Source organism: Thermobia domestica, chromosome 3 (genome assembly GCF_964235325.1).
Source record: "Thermobia domestica chromosome 3, izTheDome1.hap1.1, whole genome shotgun sequence".
Taxonomy (NCBI): Eukaryota; Metazoa; Arthropoda; class Insecta; order Zygentoma; family Lepismatidae; genus Thermobia; species Thermobia domestica.
Window position 1 is genome coordinate 257,325,163 of NC_137456.1, and position 22,159 is coordinate 257,347,321.

General features: G+C 38.1%; 1 protein-coding gene across 1 annotated transcript in view; it reads right to left on the reverse strand.

The window, feature by feature from the left end:
- The window catches only part of LOC145682202 (uncharacterized), a 93,379-nt gene that overhangs the window by 23,661 nt on the left and 47,559 nt on the right, over positions 1-22,159 (reverse strand). The window contains exons 7-8 of the mRNA XM_081753786.1: positions 18,517-18,728; positions 9,960-10,188 (exon numbers count right to left, since the gene is read on the reverse strand). Coding sequence (XP_081609912.1) covers positions 18,534-18,728 — 195 coding nt within the window. The 3' untranslated portion in view covers positions 9,960-10,188; positions 18,517-18,533. The remainder of the gene's footprint in view (positions 1-9,959; positions 10,189-18,516; positions 18,729-22,159) is intronic.

Genomic DNA, 22,159 nt, shown 5'->3' on the forward strand with positions numbered 1-22,159 from the left:
TGTGCGCTTCTGTTCAACCCTTTCTCGTGTTTAGCATGAAACAACATACGTGTATTGTGAATTTCATTTTCTTATGTACATTTGTTCGGAAATTATAACGTTTATTTCAGGTTCGAAAGCTAGTGGGATGCACTATATATATATACAGGGTGCGGCACGTAAAACCGGCTCGTCGTAATATTCTGGTATATTGTGTTTTTGGCAACACTTAAATAATCTACCTTCCTACCAAGAGATGACGTGTCGAGGTCGGGTCGACTTACGTGACCTGCAGCAGTTACGTGCAGCCGCAGCCAGTGAAACTTGTCGAAACCAGTTGAGAAAAAGGCCTCGTTGTGTTAAGTCGGGTGAGTGTCAGTGTGTGATAATGCCGTATTCGGAACCCGAGCGTGTTGCCATTGTTGAAGGGTTCATTCTCACTGGATCTTTTGTGAAAACAAAGAATTTGTTTCGGGAGAAATTTCCAGGACGTTCTGTGCCAGCAAAAAGCACCATTCAGGAATTGATTAAAAAATGGCGGCGTACAGGATCGGTTCAAAATGCTCCCAGGAACAGACGACCATCTGTCTGCACACCTGAATTAAAGATGCAGGTGGAGGAGATAATGACAAAAAGTCCTCGAAAGTCAACCAGGAGATTGAGTCAACAGGTTCATGCGAGTGAGAGAAGTTGCAGACGTGTTTTAACGGGACTGAATTTCATTTTATGTGTTCACTTTACCGGCCGGTTTTACGTGCCGCACCCTGTATATATATATATATATATATATATATATATATATATATATATATATATATATATATATATATATATATATATTGCATAGCATAAACAAAAGTGTGTAAGGTAGGCAAGATATTAGTTTTGTTAGGAAAGTGTAGACATGTGGGTTAATGTAGTGACAATAGCTTATTGATATGCTAACGTTTAAAACGCCAAGAATACCATACTTTGAAAAGTGCTTACGATGGTTTCGTAAGGTCCATTGTTACTCGTTGAAACAGTAACTACGAGCATTACATAACGCTTCCACGGAGCGACAATTTTGAGCAGAGAAAGATGTATATTGACCGTCGTAAACATATTTCAAAGAATAGCGTTTTTAGCTTTTCTTGATGCCAGCATATCTATAATTTATTGATAACTACAAAATATGGAAAACTACTTTCTCTTTCAAATTTTTGTCACTGCATTGACCCTCTATGTCTACACTTTCCAAACAAAACTAATATCTTGCCTCACCTTACACACTTTTGCTTATACTATGCAATATCTAAATCAGATTGTCCTTTTTGTTTTCAATTTTAATAATTATGATTTGACATATCATCTGCAGTGCCTCTCAAATCTCGATTCAACTGTCGTCAATTTCTATGCTTTAGGCAGAAGTACATTTCATGCAAAGTGGTAAAGTTCTCACACCATGCTAACAAAAGTCCGGGGTGTTCAGAAACTTTTGAGCGGTATTGTATAACACACACACACACATATACATATATATATATACAGGATCAGGAATTTAAAACTGTTTTTGAAAATATCTGGAAAACTACAAATCGGATTGTAAAAAGTTATAACAAAAGTTGTTTGTCTCGAAGGGGACATCCAATGATACCAGAATCGATTCCTTCCCCCACCCGCCGGGACCGTGAAGGGGGTCAATTTTGAAATCTTAAGTAGGAACCCACATTTATATTCCATATTTTGATTCTTCGTCAAAAATACGTAACTTTTGTATTGAACATTTCTTCGTTGCATGGTAGATGACGCTGTAAGCGACAAAAATCAAACTGGCTTACGAACACTTGAAAAATGAGGCATTTAAAACTCTTTTTGGGAATATCTAGAAACTACAAATCGAATTTTAAAAATGTTACAACAAAAGTTGTTCGCCTCAAAGGGGGGCATGTAATGATACCACACTCGACCTTCTGCCCCCCCGGGCGGCGTGAGGGGAGTCAACTTTGAAATCTTAAATAGGAAACCTTTTTTATTGCATATTCTGATTCTTCGTCAAAATACGTAACTTTTGTATTGAACACTTTTTCGTTGCGTGATAGATGGCGCTATAATCGACAAAAATCAAAATGGCTTACCAAATCGACAAAAATCAAAATGCCTTACCAACATTTGAGAAACGAGTCATTTGAAACTGTTTTTATAAATATCCTCAAAACTACAAATCGGATTTTAAAATAGTTATAACAAAAGTTGTTCCTCTCGAAGGGGAACATACAATGATACCATACTCGACCCCCTTTACCCACCCCCTGGGGCGGTAGAGGGTCAACTTTGAAATCTTAAATAGGAACCCACATTTTTTTTTTTTTTTTTTGCATATTCTGATTCTTCGTCAAAAAATTTGTAACTTTTGTATTGAACATTTTTTCGTTGCGTGATAGCGTTATAATCGACAAAAATCAAAATGGCTTACCAAGATTTGAAAAATGAGGCATTTAAAACTTTTTTGGGGAATATCTGGAAAACTACAAATCGTGTTTTTAAAAAGTTGTAACAAAAGTTGTTCGTCTTAAAGTGAGACATCAAATGATGTCACACTCGACCTCTGCCCCCACCCCGGGGGCGGAAGAGTTCAACTTTGAAATCTTAAATAAGAAACCCCTATTTTTTATTGCAAGCTCTGATTATCCGTGAAAAAGTACGTAACCTTTGTATTGAACATTTTTTCATTGTGTGATGGATGGCACTGAAATCGGCAAAAGCAGAAACAAGCACTTTCCGAAGAAATACACATGAGATTAGGAAAACTAATACTTTAAATGTCTTCTTTCAATGCCATACTATCAAATGACATAATAGTTGATCCCCCATTACCATCCCCGGAGGTTAGAAAGGCAGTTATTCTAAAATCTGTAATGAGAAACCCAGTGGCGGATCTAGCCCAGGGCTAGGGGAGCTAGGCCCCCCAGTTTTTTGAGTGACAAAATAATTTAAGCTACTATTTATATGTTTTTTAAAGTTTATAATAAACTCATGATATACCTATCATAGTCTGAGTCTGGCTGACCGCCTGTCTCGACTCGTCTCGAGAACACGTTGTCTCGACTCGAAAATATGTTTTTGTCGCGACTCGTATCTCGATTCGCCAGTTTCTGTCTCGACTCGACTCTAATTCGAGACGAGACGTCTCGAAATTCAAGCTGAGACAAAATATACGAGTTAAAATATACGCACACATCAGCCAGAACATTATGATTACCTACCTATTTGTCAGTATATGTCTACCTTTGGCACGGATAACAACAGCGACGGGTCTTGGTATGGACGCAATGACACTTGGTAGGTCGCTGGAGAGAGCTGGCACCACATGTGCACACACAGGTTACCTAATCTCCGTAAATTCCGAGGAGGGGGACGATGCGCTCTGACGTCACGTTCAATCACATCTCAGATGTGTTCCATTCGGTTCAGATTGGACGAGTTGGGGGACCAGTTCATCACTTGGAACTCGCCACTGTGTTCCTCGAACTACTCCATCACACTCCTGGCCTGGTGACATGGCCTGCCAATTGCTCATTTAGAGAATTTATGAAGTTCACTTTATCGCAATAGTTTTATACAAACTAGATATAGGCTAAGAATAGTAGTTTTATACAAACTAAATAATCAAATATTATTGTTATATTTGAAGTACAATCAAATATAATGACACTAATTATTAGATTTAATTAACTGAATTGAGCTGAAAATTAAATCTTGATCTCGAAAGATTAAATATTAAATTTATGCGTTCTGTACCTTTGTAAAGAAATAAATACTGGAATTGGCTTCAAGGCTGTTTCTGAGAGAATACTTTGTTCAAAATAATATTAAAAACTATACAAAGATTTTTGATATTTTTACGAGCAGCCTCGACTCGACTCGTGTCTCGACTCGAAAATTCGAGTCGAAAAATACGTTTGTCTCGACTCGTCTCGAATTTTGCAAAGTTCGTCTCGACTTGAATTCGAGTCGAGTCGAGTCGAGATTCGAGACATGTCTCGACTCGTGCGTATCATTATTATCAACGTATTAAACTCTAGTTTTATCGTTCCCCACGAACAACGACGTGGACGTAGTAATAAATTGTTCCCTTCGAGATGCTTTTTGAATGTGATTTCCCTTGCCTTTCACCATCGGGGTGCTTATTTTAGGAGTTTCCCCTTGCTTCTGACACATTTACATTTTTGCTGGAACAAATGTTCAAGATGATGCCCGTTTTCTTCAATACACATTACAAGGGTTACTTATACAGCGAGAGTCTAACCACAGACTGCGACGCATGATCGGGGTCCTTGCTTCATAGGCGATCATTTGAATGACAAAGGATGTATCACAGAAAATAGTCACCATTTCGAACATGTTATTATCATTTGCCCCAGTGTAACATGGGTTCCTGTCACCATGGCATGGCGCGTCCTCAGGTTGCGGATCAAGGAGAAGACCTCTAGATATAGAGGTTAGCTGCAAATATACTGAATAAGCAGTCGCGGACAGCCGACTAGGAGTGGTCCTCCAGCTTGGGGGTTTGGGTAAGGCTAACAACCTCATTCTGTAAAAAAAGCAAGCCTCGGACAAGGACTGATAACTTGGCACGATCTCAGCAAAAGAAAATAAACATGAGATTTGGAACATGGAATAACAGGAGTCTTTATAGGGCAGGAGCGTTAAAATCCGTGACGAATGAGTTAGAGAAATACAGGATGGACGTAGTAGGAGTTCAGGAAGTTAGGTGGGAAGGAAATGGATCTGTGAATTCCGGAAATTTTACGTTCTTTTACGGAGAAGGAAATAAAAATCACCAGTTGGGAACAGGGTTTTGTGTTCATAAACGTATATTATCACCAATTAAACGGGTTGAATTTATTACTGACAGACTTTCTTTTATTACTCTTAAGGGACGGTGGTGTGATATTATTGTTTTAAATGTATCATACATGTCCCAACTAAAGATAAGGATGATATAAAAGACAGTTTTTACGAAGAAGTGGAACGGATATTTGACCAACTCCCGCGATACCATATGAAAATTCTATTAGGGGATTTCAATGCGAAGGTAGGACGAGAGAATATTTACAAACCGATTATAGGGAACGAAAGTCTGCACAAGGAAAGTAATGACAATGGTGTTAGACTCTTGAACTTTGCAACATCCAAAAGCCTAATTGTGAAGAGTACAAAATTCCCACATCGCGACGTTCATAAATACACTTGGACATCACCAGACGGAGAAAAACATATTCAAATTGATCACGTTTTAGTAGATAGAAGAAGGCAATCTACCATAATTGATGTCCGGTCGTTTAGAGGGGCTGATTGTGACACTGATCGCTACCTGGTAGCAGCGATAATACTAGAGAAGTTATCGTTGAATAAAGATAATATTCATTGTCCAAAAACGGAGAGATTCAATTTAAAGAAATTAGAATAGAGCCAGACACGAGAGAAATACCAGATTGAAGTTTCGAATAGATTCTCGGCTTTAGAAGATTCGGAGTGCACTAGTGTTGAGGATACCTGGATTGAAATTAGAGATAGCATTAAAATTTCAGCAAAAGAAAACTTGGGACACGCGGAAATACGTAAGAAGAAACCATGGTTTGACCAGGAACGCATCAAACTAGCAGGGAAGAGAAAACACGCAAAATTACGCTGGTTACAAAATTAGAATGAAATAACTACACAAAATTTCGCAGATATCAGGTGGGAAACTTCCAAAACTTTTAGAACAGAGAAACGCGATTTTCTGAAAGCTAAAATTAAGGAACTTGAGAATAATAGAAAAATAAAAACATCCGGGACATGTATAAGAGGATCAGCGAATTTAAGAAAGGCTATCAACCTCGTGCTTATATATTAAAGAAATCTGACGGTACAGTTCTCACTGATACGGATAGCACCTTAAACAGATGGAAAGATTTCTTTGAAGATTCGCTTAACACGCAACCAAAAACTAGTGTGCGTGGTGAAAATGACATACACACCGCAGAACCGTATATTCCAGAACCGAACCGAATAGAAGTAGAAACCGCTATAAAGAAATTAAAGAAGCACAAATCTCCGGGTGTAGATGAAATTCTGGCTGAGTTAATTTTAGCTGGAGGCGAAACATTGTGGAACAAGATACACAAACTCATTCTCCTTATCTGGAACAAGGAAGAATTGTCACAAGAGTGGAAAGAATCAATCATTGTTCCAATTCACAAGAAAGGCGACAAAACGGACTTTTGGATATGTGTGAGTGGCACAAAGTGCTTTCAAATGGAATACATACTGTTACGTAGTTAATGAGTTTATAGCATGTGATAAGAAACAGATAGATTAATGATCCAGACAAGATTACTATGATTACAAATGTTAAATAAGAAGATTTAAGATTTAGATTGTGATCCAAGTAAGATAGGTAGATTATGGAATACGAATAATTTAATGAACCAAGGATAAAGTAAAGGTAGAGATTAGGAATAAACAGATTGAACAAAGTAATTGTGTTATTAGATATTAACACTGACTGTAATAATTATTGAGGCATTTCTCTTCTGTCAACATCCTATAAAATCCTTTCAAATATTCTATTAGCAAGACTGACCCCATACGCAGATGAAACTATTGGAGATTATCAGTGCGGGTTTAGACGAAATCGATCAACTATCGACCAAATATTTACCATTCGCCAAATACTCGAAAAAAAGTGGGAATACAATACCCCGGTACATCAACTATTTATTTATTTTAGAAAGGCGTACGACTCGGTTAGGAGAGAAGCATTATACAACATTCTTACAGAATTTGGAATACCGAAGAAGCTAATTAGATTAATTAAGATATGTTTAAATGAATCCCAAAGTAAAGTCCGGGTAGGAAAATTGTTGTCCACGAGCTTTCACGTCGAAAATGGCCTGAAACAAGGAGATGCGTTGTCGCCATTATTATTTAACTTAGTTCTTGAATACGCTATAAGGAAAATCAAAGATAGCAACCAGGACCTACAGTTGAACGGTATTCACCAAGGTATGGCATATGCTGATGATGTAAATTTAATAGGGGATGATAGGAGAACAATAGAAAGAAATGCAGAGATCTTATTAAACGCTTGCAGGGACATGGGTTTAGAAATAAATGCAGAGAAAACTAAATACATGGAAGTGCGTCGGGACCGTAATACAGCAAATTATGGGTGCGTTAAACTATTAAATAATACTGTTGATAAAGTGGATAGTTTCAAATATCTATATTAACAGAGGAAAGTCATATTCACGGAGAAATTAAATGTCGACTAAAAGCAGGGAATTCGTGTTACTATTCAGTTCAAAATCTCTTGTCGTCTCGAATTCTGTCGAGGAATTTGAAGCTTAAAATATACAAAACGATAATCATGCCTGTTCTTCTGTATGGTTGCGAAACATGGTCACTTACTCTGAGGGAAGAACATAGACTGAAAGTATTTGAGAACAAGATCCTGAGACGAATATTCGGACCCAAGAGGAATGGGAATGAGGAATGGCGGAAACTTCACAACGAGGAACTACATACTTTATATGGTTTACCCAACATTGTTAGGATCGTCAAGTCTAGGAGGCTTAGGTGGGTGGGTCATGTAGCTAGGATGGAAGAAAGTAGAAATGCTTTCAAAGTCTTGACTGGCAGACCAACCGGAAAACGACCATTAGGAAGACCTAGTCGCAGATGGGAGGACAATATCAAAATGGATCTCGCAGAGATTGGAATACAAAGTAGAAACTGGATCCAATTGGCTAAGAATAGAAGTCAGTGGAGAGCTTTTGTGAAAGCGGCATTGAACCTTCGGGTTCCATAGGCCATAGAGTTAGTTATTATAATTTGTTAACGGTGTTTAGGAATGGGCACGAGCAAGTTCGAGCGAAGTTTCTTTGAAGCTCGACTCGACTCTCGAGACGAGTCGAGCCAAAACAAGCCAAATCCTGTGTGTACTCTTTCAAGTACTCTCTTCAAGTATCCCACTTAGAGAGTATAATTATTATTAATTATACTACTACTACTACACATTATTTTTATTATTATTATTATTAATAATAATAATAATAATAATAATAATAATAATAATATTTAACAACATCGTGTATAAATATGAAAGATAGGCGGTTTGTATCTCAATACTAGAAACTACCGGCAGTTGTCTGCTGACCTCGGTAGTCGTGAAGCCAAGGAGGCAAGAACATCTTTCAGAAGGTTCTGGGTTTAAGTTCCAGAGGAGGAAGTAGATATTCCGGCTTAAGCCAAAAATTGTTAAAAGTTATAGGGCACCGGCCAAACATGTTCAAACTCCTCGGACGGGGTTTTGGTTTATCAACGGCTAGAGCAGCACATTCACTAATGAGCCGAGCCAACAGCTCTCAAAACAGGTCGTTATAAAAATCCCTTGTCGTCTTGTTATCGAGTTGAGACTAGATGCGACCAGCGTCCCCTCACGTGGGCAACACAAAAAGTATTCCACTTACTGCTTACATTTCTGATGACTTCCACTTTGTAGTCTAATTAGGCCATTATTCAAAACGAGCTGAACGAGCGAGCTGTTTATCAAACTCGACTTCAAAAACATTGACTCGACTCAGAACTAGTAACTCGACTTGTGAGAAATAGGGTTCCTATTTAAGATTTCAAACTTAATCCCCCTCCCGCTCCCGGAGAGTGGAACAGGGGTCGAGTATGGTATCATTGGATGTCCCCCTTTAAGATGAACAACTTTTGTTATAACTTTTTTTAAATCCGATTTGTAGTTTTCTAGATATTACCAAAAACTGTTTTAAATACCTCATATTTCAGGTGTTTGTATGCCATTTTGATTTTTGTCGCATACGGCGCCATTTATCACGCAACGGAAAACAATGTTCAAAATATAAAAGTTGCGTATTTTTTCACAGACAATCAGAGCGTACAATAAAAAATGTGGATTCCTATTTAAGATTTCAAAGTTGACTCCCCTCGCGCCCCCAGGGGTGGTGGCAGGGGGTCGAGTGTGTTATCATTGGATGTCCCCTTTGAGACGAACAACTTTTGTAACAAAATAACTTCCAGATATTTTCAAAAACAGTTTTAAATGCCTCACCCTATATATATAAGATCATTGCAAAAATTAGTTGTCATTATATCTACAGTATTGTCCCTTGATACATCAAAACTCGTTTCCTGGTATGACCACCGTCCAAATCATAAATAAATATTTAAATGATCCTTTTTTGGACCTATAATCTCATGTTTTAGGTACCCTCAGAATTGGAATAAAAACTTGAAATTCGGTATAATTGTACGTTTTCCTTAGCCTACCTAAGTAAACCAGTAAAAATTTTTAAAAAATCAACTTTAGAGTGGTTTTATAAGGAACTGAAAAATATTCCCTATGTTATTTATGTTATTTAAATAGGTAATATTTTACACCCCAAAATTGTTGGACACTTCCAAATAGGTCTACAATGATTAAATTTGGCATGGTTTTAGCTTTTAGAACTAAAACACAGGAAAACTGCCAAAAGTGAATATTTTTAGTTTTTAAGGAGGCTAGAGGGTGACGAAGAAATTGTCATGTTATTTAAATAGGCGTTTACTTGGGATTCAAAATCTTATCTTTTAGATAGTTAAAATACGCAAAGAAACTTGAAATATGGTAGAATTGTAGGTTTAAGAGGTGCAAGGCCGTAGGCCGAGTAAACGCGGTAGTCAATGCACAAAGCCCCAAGCTGGGCAAAATTCATTATATGTTAACAGCAAATGCACAAAATTTACTCTTGACGCAAAGGCTGATTCACAAGAGACGGGGCCATAGGCCGAACAAACGCGGGAGACTGGGACGAAGCCCACAGTTAGGCAATGTCTAGTTACTACTATAGAGTTGCAATTTGTTAGAAGTTCTGAGTTTGTCACCAGAGCTGTTGTTTCTATATTGCTACAAAGACTTTAACATTAAACTATAAACAAACACTTACCTTGCCATATTCTTGTTTCCAAACTAGCTTCTCTTAATGGGCATATTAAGAGGGCGATACGTCTTGGTATGCGGAAGAGACATCAAAGAACTATTTCCACAGTAACGGCCCAGCCTTCGAGCACTACCACATCCACGAAAGCCGATTCCTTATTGGCGCCAAGTTCATTCACATCAACTAGAGCAGTTCCAACGGCTACTTATGCTTCACTTGGTTGTAGCCAAAAACTCTGAAGAGAAGATTGGATGATACATCGTCACTCAATTGTTTGTCTTGGACACAAGTAAGAGAGGTACATGAATAACAATCAGGAAGAAACACTCCTGAGAAGTTGCATATTATACAGATCTTCAAGGATTAAAATTCGCACAATTGAACTTTTACTCAACTGTAAGCTTGGTTAAATTACGCTTCTACTATCATAGTTTCTGTTCTCACAATAAACTGTATCCTGCTAGATTACTAGAAGCAATCATACATACAGATGACATACATGCACATTATTCTAAACATTTTTTAACTGACTGCTTCAAATTAGTTGGTTTATTGCAATTAAGAAATATTTTTCCAGAAATCACGAAAGATGTACACTTTCAAAACGATGCATTTGTTCTTTCTAAATATAGATCTACGTATTTATCACTGTGTGTTTCTGTTTAATATATGTGAAGATGTCCACCTCCTTATAGTTGCTTCGGGCAAAGTTTCGCTTTTATCTCTCTTTTTGTTTCTCCGTTATAACGGATGATCAAGATAAATTGTCCACCCTGTATAACCGACCGGGGACATAAGATCGCAAAATTGATGAGGATCAAGAACGACGATTTATGGGACATGGAATGTAAGAAGCAGCACTGGAAAGGATGGAGAACTTGAAAAAGTAAACGGAAGTACATTCCTGCAATAGAGGAAATAATAGAAAAAAAAGAAAGGACAAGGGTATGAAATGCATGATGATGAATCATTCTATTCTACAGCAGAGTACCTAAATGAGAACATGCAAGAGCTGAAATCGGATGTCTTAAAAAGCAACAAAGATAAATCCAACACAACAAAGGAGTGTGGAGATTCACCAATAAAAGAATCATGACAGTAAAGACACAAGAAGAAAAATCAGCAACGAACCTCCGTGGGCCAAGCGAAGATGAAACGACAGACAGAAGACTGCTTCCAGATGAAACAGGTTATGTTACTACGCGATTTGAACGCTGGAGTAGGAAACAGACACGGAGAGGAAACTTTAAACACCAATGAAGAACAGCTTCTACACTTACAAGATTATTCCAGAATATTTCTTTTGTTCCAATGTGCACGCTATTTATAGTATACCGGAATCTCTTGGTGTTCCATCGTCTAAATATATATATATATATATATATATATATATATATATATATAACTCATTGTTAACGCATGACTAGCTCAAAGTAACAGTGATATTATTTCCGGGATTTCGATAGTATGCTTTTATAAGCGAGAGACCAATAATCTTTTAATGTGCTTTTAATGCACGACAAATGAAATAGGACCTGTTCTCCGTATTTCCTCTTCCTCGGGCGTGAGAGACCCAGGTTCGAGTCCCAGCGTGAGCTCATGTGCTTCGGATTCCACGTTAATAAATAGGTCCACGTGTCATATAGCCTAGCTGCTAAGAGGGCAGCTAAACTTAAAGAAATCAAGTCAAATCAAAATTTTTCGGATTGGCTGTCCCACACTATTGTCAATTAGCAGCTATTGTAGCAATTTGTTTTTAAACTGTAGATGAAATAATTCGGTTGTTTGGAGATATGAAGGGACAGCTCTTTCCTCTTCTGCTGCAGAAAGATCAGAGTCAGGTTTTCAAGTATTTCTGCAAATATGATGAAGTAGAACTAGAAAAATGGAATTGTCCGAAACAGGGTCGAATCCAGGACTGTCTGAGGGCGGGGGTATGCACCAATAACTACCGAAATAACTAATCACAGTGAAACTCTTCAAAGTGATGTGGAACAATATTCTTTACCCCTGACAACGCTGATACATAGAACGGAAGAGGAGGGGGGGGTATTTTTAAAGAGAGTCGCAAGTGTTATGCAGGAAAAAATGTTCTCTCCTCCTGGCTTCTGTTTTCTTCCCTACTTGACAAATGCTATATTGTTTTGCTTGGTGAATCATTTTCTTTCATTCTTTTGAAAATCAACAAAATCAACTGTTGCTATTGCAAAGCTCTGCTTTCTTTTAAGCCCCAAACAGAAACACGATGGCAGAAAGTTTCGGAAAGTGTTGCTATATTCACTGATAGATTCTCATTTTAGATAGTGTACATTTATCAAGGATGTTATAAAATACAGGATCTGCCCACACAACAAAATCGTGAAGTCATACGTCACAGCTTCCGCTCTGCCCACTCCGCGCCACTAAGATCGCAATGTTTCGAGCCAATGGCGGATACGAGAGTAGCGAATCAGACGTGTCGGCTCAGACGATGCTCGATTGTTTTCTGGCTTCATTGAGTTCATATGATGAAGATAGGTATGGGCAGATCCTCTATTTTATAATATCCTTGATATTTACAACGAAGGGGGTGCACGTGTACCTTTGCATCCTCCCTAAACTCGGTCATTTTCCGAAATATGTTTAGTACATTTACTCTTTTCAGAGCCTGAATATTTCTAGTTTTTCTTCTCCAAAGTTCCTGATTTTGAAATAATAATAATAATAATAATAATAATAATAATAATAATAATAATAATAATAATAATAATAATAATAATAATAATAATTGCTTCCTCAAGTTTCAAAGGCATAATAAACAAATGGGATAGTCAGTAATCCCTGCAACATTGTTACTTCTATTGCAACATGTGAAGAAAAGAACTCATTCGTTGCTCGAACTCATTCGGTATCTTCTACTGAAAACTTGATGACCCTACCAGGATTGAGATATTAGTCATTGGCAGGGGTGGATCCAGGGGGGGCGATCGGGGCAATCGCCCCCCAGGAGAGGAAACTTTCTTATTTTATAAATATATATAAATAGAACCCATCCCAAAATTTGGAGTCCTTGAAAGTAGCAGTATGACAACCCACCGCCCCCCCCCCCATAAGTCGGTCCTGGATCCGCCCCTGGTCATTGGATAATGTGAACGTTGTGAGTAATTTGATTGGTTGAGTTAAATTCAACGCCCCTTTTCATCAACAAGCTTATTTATACAAGATGGAACTTACTGTTTAAAGTGGGAATCTAGTTTGCATCAAGGCAATCCCCAACGCCTACCCCACCGGGGACCGAACTTCGAGCGAAAAATAAACTTGAAACATTTTTCGATATTTGATTCGCTAACTAAAAATGTGGACTGCACTGGTTCATAATGCGTATTTATCTCCGCCCTTCTGGAGGCGGTATTGAGGAAAGCCATGTTGTTCAACACGAGAGAATCCAGGATTACCATGAACTGGAAACGCATACATTATTTGCAATGAGTGAAGAACGCACTTCGAATCTTCCTTTTGAGAGAAATTTTAAAAATTTTTTTCACAGCCTTTGAACAAGCGTTTCAGTAGCGACTAATTTATATATTTTACTCCTCATGGAAAGGCGCGCGAGCCCCGTTCCCACTTTCAGGATCCCCACTGGACCTGGACGATACCCGGACAATCGTCACTGTAATGTTTGTCTAGCTAGCTGCCTAGTGAAAGCTGTGCATAATGAGTCATTGTAATTAGCGTGCTGCGAACCCTCCTGGGTTGCACCCCCACCCGGGAATAAAACGAAAATTGGGCCCGTTTGAAACATAATGGACACTTATAAAACTATCCTGTACTCCCTACATATATTAAGAATTATAAGCAATGCTATCATTCTACCTTTAAAGTATAAAAGTAGCAATTTGGATTAAGTACACTAAACCATTTTTAATTTAATTTCCTATAAACGTAATTTATATTAAGTATGTAGCAATAATTTAGGAAAAAGATAAGTAAATGCTTTACACTTCTTAATAAAAATAACTTGGTATACTGTTACTATATACATAGTCGTATCATAAATTCTATTACAAAGTAAAATGTATTATTACTTTGCCGTTACAGAGGCACCGGTCTCGCAAATACAGAGCACCTATTACTGCTCAAAATGGCAGACCCTTTGAAGTCTTTGGAGCCAGTCATCGATCGTGGCACGCACCGTCTCGAGGGGAAACTCCGCCACTGTCCTCATAAGAGAACACTTAAGACTCTCAATAGTTCGATGCCTCTTCCTGCAGACGATGCCCTCCAAAACAGACCATAACTTGTAGTTCAATGGGTTGAGGTCGGGGCTACTGAAGGGCCAATCTGATGAAGTGATGAAATTAGGCAAATTCTTCTGAAGCCACTCCCATGTGGTCTTTGCTTTGTGGGCCGGTGCCAAATCCTGTTGGAACCTTCATGGCTCACTCTTGAACATGGTACGGCTTAACGGCTTAACAACTGGCTCCAAATCTGTCGTTTGGTACACTTTAGCAGACGTTTTCACACTATTTTCACAGAAGTGAAGGTCAGTTATAGCATCATACGATACCCCCTACCAAACCATCACTGAACCTAGATGATGGCCTCTGAAGATCCGTGGCGTGTGTTTACGATCTACCTGGGATGTTGAGGCATAAACACGGTCGTTTTGACGATTGTAAGTCTCTTCGATCGTGAAGGTTTTTTTTCGTCCGTGAAAAGGATCTTCCTGTGGTCACCATTTGCGTATTGCTGAAGAAGCCGTTTCGATTTTTGCTCCCTCTGAACCGTAAGGTGGGAAGTGAGGAAATGACCAGTTTTTTCCGGTAAGCCCTGAGTCCTAGGCCACTTCTAAGTACACGCGACATAGAAATTTTCGGAACGTTCATCTCTTGAGCCATCACTGTTTGTTTCCTCACAGGATTTCGTCGAATCCGCGCCTCGCTGCTTTTATGTGCTTCTGGCTACGCATACTGCGAGGTCTACCCTTCCTAGGGCGCTCCTCAATTGTCCCTGTATCGTAGTATCTCTTTATGGTCCAATGCACGAACATCCTGCTGACCTTAAATTATTTTCAGAGTTTTGAAGATGTCTGATAGTGATTTGCGTACTTTGTGCTGTGCGATTACAACTACACGGTCCTCAAAAACACCCCACTCCATTCGACTGACAGCAAACTTCATCTTTCCGCTATCACAATGATCGTGATAGCTGTTTGTTTAAACATTACAAAGTTATCTCTTGAAGCAGTGTTGCTATGCCTGTCTGAACTTTGTAACAGAATTTATGATACGACTCATATATATAACGGAGCAACTGAAATGCGGGAGCATCGGGCGGGTATTAGTAAACCGATGATCGATCGATCCAGGGCGCACTAAAACTAGATACGCCACTGCCGTGCAACACAGGGGTATAAAATAAGTTATTTCTCTGTCTGTTTAACATAGGATTTGTTTCCATTGCTAAGACCATAGTGGTAATGTACAAGCTGAATATGACGAGGTAGTCCTGCAGGACATCATCCCGCTTTCATTTCATCGGTATTATTACACAGGAAAAACAATCATATCAATCATAATAAGTCGGGTAAATATTGGGAATTTGGTACGGCGGGGATACGATGTTTATCCAGATAACTCTACACTAGTGGTTCCATTTTTTGGGGGGGGTCCAGAAATGTGTATTAATATGATCACAACTATAAGTACTTTACAATTAATGAAGAACATTTAGAGATGAAAGTTGTTTTAATATTTTTTTTTAAATCTAAAACAGTGAAATTCTTCCAATCACACTAGCAATTTGGAAACCACACTGATAAGGAGTCGTATTTTAAATGAAAAGACAAGTTTCGAACTCAGCAATCTGTTCAAACGCGACACAGTAAACAAAACACACACAGTAAACAAAACACACACACAGTAAACAAAACGCGACACAGTAAAAGTAAACAAAAGCGACACAGAAAAGATACACACTGTCATGTGAGGTATCCTACAACATCTCAAATCCGCTTTCCAATAACGCTGTATTGTTGATGTGGTAAGGGCCTGCTGAACTGGTAACTTTGCTTTTTCATTTAATGTATTGTATCTTATCAGTGTAGAGTCCAAACGGCTAGTAAAATTGGAGAATTTCCTTCATTTTAGGTGGAAAACCTTCCATTTCCAACAACAATCCTTTTTTTTTTTTTTTTTTTTTTTTACATATAAAGGCTCTGTTACATTAGGCCACTGGTTGCGCCACCGGTGACACAACTGGTGGTGAAACCACAGTCTCGCGTATCGTTCACAAGTGGCGCAACCAAACCAAGACGAATATTTTCATGAGAAACTGTCTTCAGTGAGTGAAAGAATGCTTCAACTTGCCCTCTTGATGAAAAAGAGGAGGCGAAGACAGAATAAAGTGTACACACATCCGATATTGATATCAAGGGAAGATAAAAGACCATATTACACACTATTCGATTATCTTTGTGCGGACAACACTAAGTTTTTTAAAATTACTTTCGAATGTCAAAGTCATCATTTTTTGAACTATTGGGCATTGGAATGTCCAATCCCTTGTCTTTGGGAATGAATTTGTAACTTCATTGCATTTCCGTCACCACCTTCATTGTCATTTGCCATTTTCTCGCGAATCAAAAGAAACAAGCAACACTACACAGAGTGACAATATATTGCAGTCTGATGAGATGCAGACCGTGCGCTGATGATCAAACAACTCTTGAACCTGCTACTGGTGGCGCCACCAGTGGCCCCAGTGGCTTAGTGTAATACGCTATATTAAGAACAATGGCCCAAGTGTGTCCCGCGGCACCAATAGTTGCCCGGGCAGTTGCTGAGCTCATCCACCGATTGTGGCTGGCACCACCAGTTGCCTCAGTGTAATAGGCTCTGTATACTTCAATGGCCCGCCACGTCGTCCGTCTCTAAGAAGTAATGTAATAGGGCTCTAAGTGGTTGGACTATGGTCTCCGGACATTTGACACAGTATATACATACTAAGGCTAGAATTTTTGGTAGGTATACGCTAAAGCTTTTTAAGGAAGTCTATACTCAACCCCACATATGCTTCTTTTATCGTAAATTTAAGATGAGTATGCCAAACTTGATATAAACCAGTGGTCTACAAACTTATGAAGCTTCTGACCTACGGTTCCGTTTTTAAATTCTACTGTGAGCTACCAATCAAAAGAACTGCCAACATTAAAAAAAAATGCCTATAAACTTGCGTTTCTAAATCAGACTATCCAAGTTAACAAATTTCTAATATACACACAAAAACATGACGTGCACAACCCCACGCGCAATACAATCTACTGTGAGATAAGGCTGAGAATAGCAGTTGTGTGGGAAAAACAAACAGTTGTTGTCGTCAGCTCAATGGAGGAATCAAGGTTAGGCAACCGGAGCGTTAACGAGATCTACCGAAAATGTCCCCACGAGCTACTAGTAGCTGCCGATCGACGGTTTGGCGATCACTGTACTAGACCATAGAAATATTAGGTAGGTATACGTCGTCGTGTTACATTCCTGCTTGTATATTCTATTATTGCAAAATTGTATATTCCATAATTTATTTCAAACATTGTTCTATTCCCTGTCTTTTCTTAATTAATTTTCATGATATCTTATTTTCTCTTGTGATTTAAACATGCTCTCATTCCTTCTTTGTGTTCCAACCAACTAAACTAATTATTTTCATTATTCTCCATACCCACATTTCCAATATATCTATCATGGGAAGCACAATGGCACAACAATAAAGTCCGAATTCCGGTACGAGGTATCCCTAGTTCAATTCCGGATCATGTGAGTTTGTGGCATACAGTACCGTGTCCTGAAGTTTGAGAAGCCTACAAATGGCAGATTGTGTGTGAAACTAAACATAAAAGATTTTTTTTAAATATCGTGATAGTAATGAATTCGAGAAACTATTAGTGCATTTTTAAGACATATTTCCAAATTGTATAATGAGCTCCCGGGTTGGATTCCTAGCGGGAGCTCATGTGATTCGAACAGCACGTAAAGCTGTAGGTCCACGTGACGTACAGGCTCGCTGTTGAAAGGGAAGCTGGTCTCAAATCAAAATCAAGAAATCAAATTGTACAATATCTCCAAGCGGTCTATGAGAAAGAGATTAAATTTCACACTCTTACTCTGGGACTCCTTCCTAAAGAAAATTATATAAAGATATCATTACAAAACATTGGTTGCTTTGATGCTAAACATAAGCACAGCAATTAGTGCTTTTCCACTAAAAACTTTGGAGAAAGTCGTGGAGAATATGCTTTCTGTAATTCGCTACTCTGATTTATATAAATGGCAGTCACATGCTCAAGGTCATTTCTCATACACAATCTCCATGTGTTAAGTTGTCTGTACGTTCATTTATTCAAATATTTATTTAGTATCTGGTACTTGCCAAAATATGGTCTTCTAAAGCAAGGTGGGTGGCCAAGACTTTTGGAACAAAACTGTACAAGAAAACGTTAAATAAATGAAAATTAATAATATAATAGAGAATTAATAACTACAGAAATAGAGCATAAATAGAGATAAATAGAGAATTAATAACTTACTGGACCAAATTAGAAATCTACGTGGTCAGTGCAAGGGTAGCCAGGATTATTGCTCCAACCAACAGCCAAAAGGATTTCCGCTTGTGTATTGTTCTTAAAAACATTATAAGTTTTTGTCTTCTGGAATGCTCGATAGGCCTTATCACGTTGGAAGTCATAGTTCTAACAACTCGACTTTCAAATCGTACATCCCTCTCTGTAGGTACTACGATCTACAAGAAAATAGGAAAAATATCCTGATAGATACATAAACACTCCAGTACTGAAAATCAAGTTAGAGGTAATGATTGTAACAGACACTTTGTGACTACTTTTGACAGTGGTAAGGTTTCAAAATTTAGCGCTACATTCTCATACACGTACGGTGCTACGTGGTGAATTATACTTTTATATACCTAGTACATTTGGAATAAAAACATTATACCAGGGCGCAAAATTTCCGGTCTCCAGGTCGCCATTAGCGACAAGAAATTTAGAGCTGTCGACCAGTGTTAAGTAGGAATTGTTTCTGCCTAAATTCAGAGGGCTGTGCAGTTCTTGTTTCGCAAGAAAATAATTGTTACGGAGGGAGAGAAAATACGGAATATAAAGTCTTCACAACGGACACGGTCAGCATTACACAAACGTGAAGTTTTAAGGAAAGATTTTTTTAACATGTGTATGAATTATTCAATTCAAAACAGACTTTCCTGAATCCAATTGTCTGGTTTTGTAATTTTATGCCCTGATGTAATCTCCTTTTTTGTCAAACCAAAGGCCGTGGAGGTGGGGGGCTCACAATTTGTGTGTGAGAGATACTGGCGACCATCATTTTTTGAATTTCGAGTGCGTTTGACTGTGAACTTTTGCGCCCTGCATTATACATACACTTCAATTTGTTTGACATTAATATGAGCAAGAAAGGCCTCGCTGGACATCAACTTACGTCAGTATTTCCTCTCCTGCTGCACATGATTAGCTGTTCCATAGCTCTCGTTTGCTCATAACTTGAGAATAGTTTTCTTCAGTCGTACACACAGGATTTTTTTAGGGGGAAAGGGATGAGAACGAAAGACCTACACACAGCCATAGTCGCCTGTGTTCATCTAACACTTCGTGTGCAACAACGATTATTTACGCATATTGAATAAATATATTATAGAACTAAGGTATTTGGTATAAATATATTAAATACTAGAGTGGTGTGAGCAATGGGCGACACTTCAGGATTTAGAAAAGTATTGTAAAAAATCCATTAGACACATTGAGCTGAAACCTTACCCAAAACTTATACATACCTTTCGCAACATAATAAAACCATTAACTCATGAAAAGTCTTGGAACATTTTCAAAAAAATGATATTAAATGCAGGCCTTCAATTGGCGCTTGTTGCCCCACGCCGTCGAAATATCGAAGTCGAATTCTGATGTTTCCAAAACTCACGACGAGAATATTTGGCTTGAGTGTGTAGGAAATTTAATGGTCTAGGACCTCGAGCTCCCCCCAGCAGTAAGTGACTGTGGAACACCTACCTATTAGAATATTAATACTAACCTTTTTAAAAATTGTCGCTCTTTGCCCCGAGACTTGTTACTGCAACACTGCGGTCAGCCTGTCAATAGGTTGCTACTAAATAATAAAACAGTCTTATACTGTATATTTTGCAAAGAAGACGTGATTTTGCAAAGATACCAACTAAAGAATAACATGGGAGAATTTTAAAAATAATCGAAACGTACCAATATTAGAATTGAGTTCATAGTTTTTGGGGTCGCTGAAATGAATAGTGACGGATTTAGTCCAATTCAAGTTCAAGGTCATACTCCACTCCCCAGGGAGGGGGTGAGATTTTAAAAGTAATCGAAACCGAAAGATATTCGTGTTGAATTCATAGCTTTCGTGGTCGCTGAGTTTTTACAATATCAGTTTTCATGATGTTCAAGTTCATCCTCACCACTTGGGGTGGAGTGGGAGAGGATGACCTTTTAAAAACAATCAAATAAGCTAGCTAGTTGGTAACTACTGTAATTAGAGCGAATTAAACACATTAACATATTTTCTCTCGCTTGCACGGACTCTGCAGGTTGCTAGTGTTAAATATTAAATATATATATCAGTATCGGATTAAACCGTGTCGCAACGCTCCAACTAGTGGTTTCCCAAATAAAGAATTAATGATGTTTTGGGGCTCTTTACCCCTTGTTGCTCGTTTCCCCCCGACAGTATATAGTTTGAAATAAAACAAATCTAACATTCTTTAGAAAATACATCAAAGAACTGAACTACCTTCAAAAACCCAGTATTGGTCCACCCTACAAGCAGTCATAGTTCCCAAGTCAATGAACCGTCATCTTAGAGGGGTGGGTTGGGGAAGAAAGGAAAATGTACTTAACTTCACACCTCAAAATATAGATCTTATTTTGTTTTGGTGGCCTCGCGTAGCGTAGCCGGTAATGCTCTCACCTTTGGTGCAAGCAGTCCCGGGTTCAGTTTCCGTGTGAGGATTAGGGTTGCCAACTCTAGAAAATAAAAAACCGGCACCTCCTAAAAAATTCCCTATGATATAGGTACAAGTGTGAAGTATCTTTGTTTGCCACCCATCCAGGAGAAGGATGATAAAAAGTGCATTAGTACCTGTATTCTTCATATATGTAATACATTCTACAAAGTAACAAGCATAATAGGTATTGTATGTCAAACAAAGAAATGCAAATTTCTGCGGGATAGTATCTTCCCCTTGCTGCTATAAAAATAAACTACTACACATTACCCCATATCATTTCGTCAGTAGCTTTCTATTTTCTGGTAAGTTAAAACAGTATTCCTGGGCATCGTGACGAAAAATGTATTTGCTTTTCCGTGCATTGTAAGAAAAACAAAGAGCGAACGCAATAAAAACGAAACAGGGAAAATTACAATGCGATGTAAAGTCCTTGGATTCATTCGACAAATCACTCGATGTATCGCTTTCCTTGCAAGCAGGTCTTGATGGTGTAATCGGTAGCACCGTGACCTCACGTTCACTGGGTCCTCAGATCGACTCCCGCTGAAGAGATGCGTTTTATTTTCTTTACAACAATAGAAGTTTTTTAAAAACAAAACTACCCAACCATTAGAGAAAAGGAAATTGTGTAGAAACAGAATATTTCACTTTTGTATTTACATTATCGAAAGAATATGATCACTTCTTGCAGTTCAAACCGTAGACAAAAAGTTAGTGAATAATGTTTTTCGGTCTTTTTATATACATTGTCCACTGTGTTGTCGGCAGAGCTCTACACTGTAGACCTTAAAGTCTCAAGTTTCTCATGAAATCAGTGTCAATTTTATTATTATTATTACTATTATATTATTATTATTATTATTATTATTATTATTATTATTATTATTATTATTATTATTATTATTATTATTATTACAAGAATGACAAAAGAAGGAAAGAAAAAGACACATAGTAGAACTAATGTTAGGGACAGAAGAGAGACACTTTATGTGAAATTCTTTATAGGTTTACACGTGAACGTAATAATATTGTTACATTTATGGACTGACAAACAGAATTATTAATTTATGAGGAGAAGAAATGGAATAAAAATATTTGTAAGCTGGTAGCAGTAATGGATTTGGTTGGGCCTTCTTCTAGATAGGTTGAGTTGATTTTAA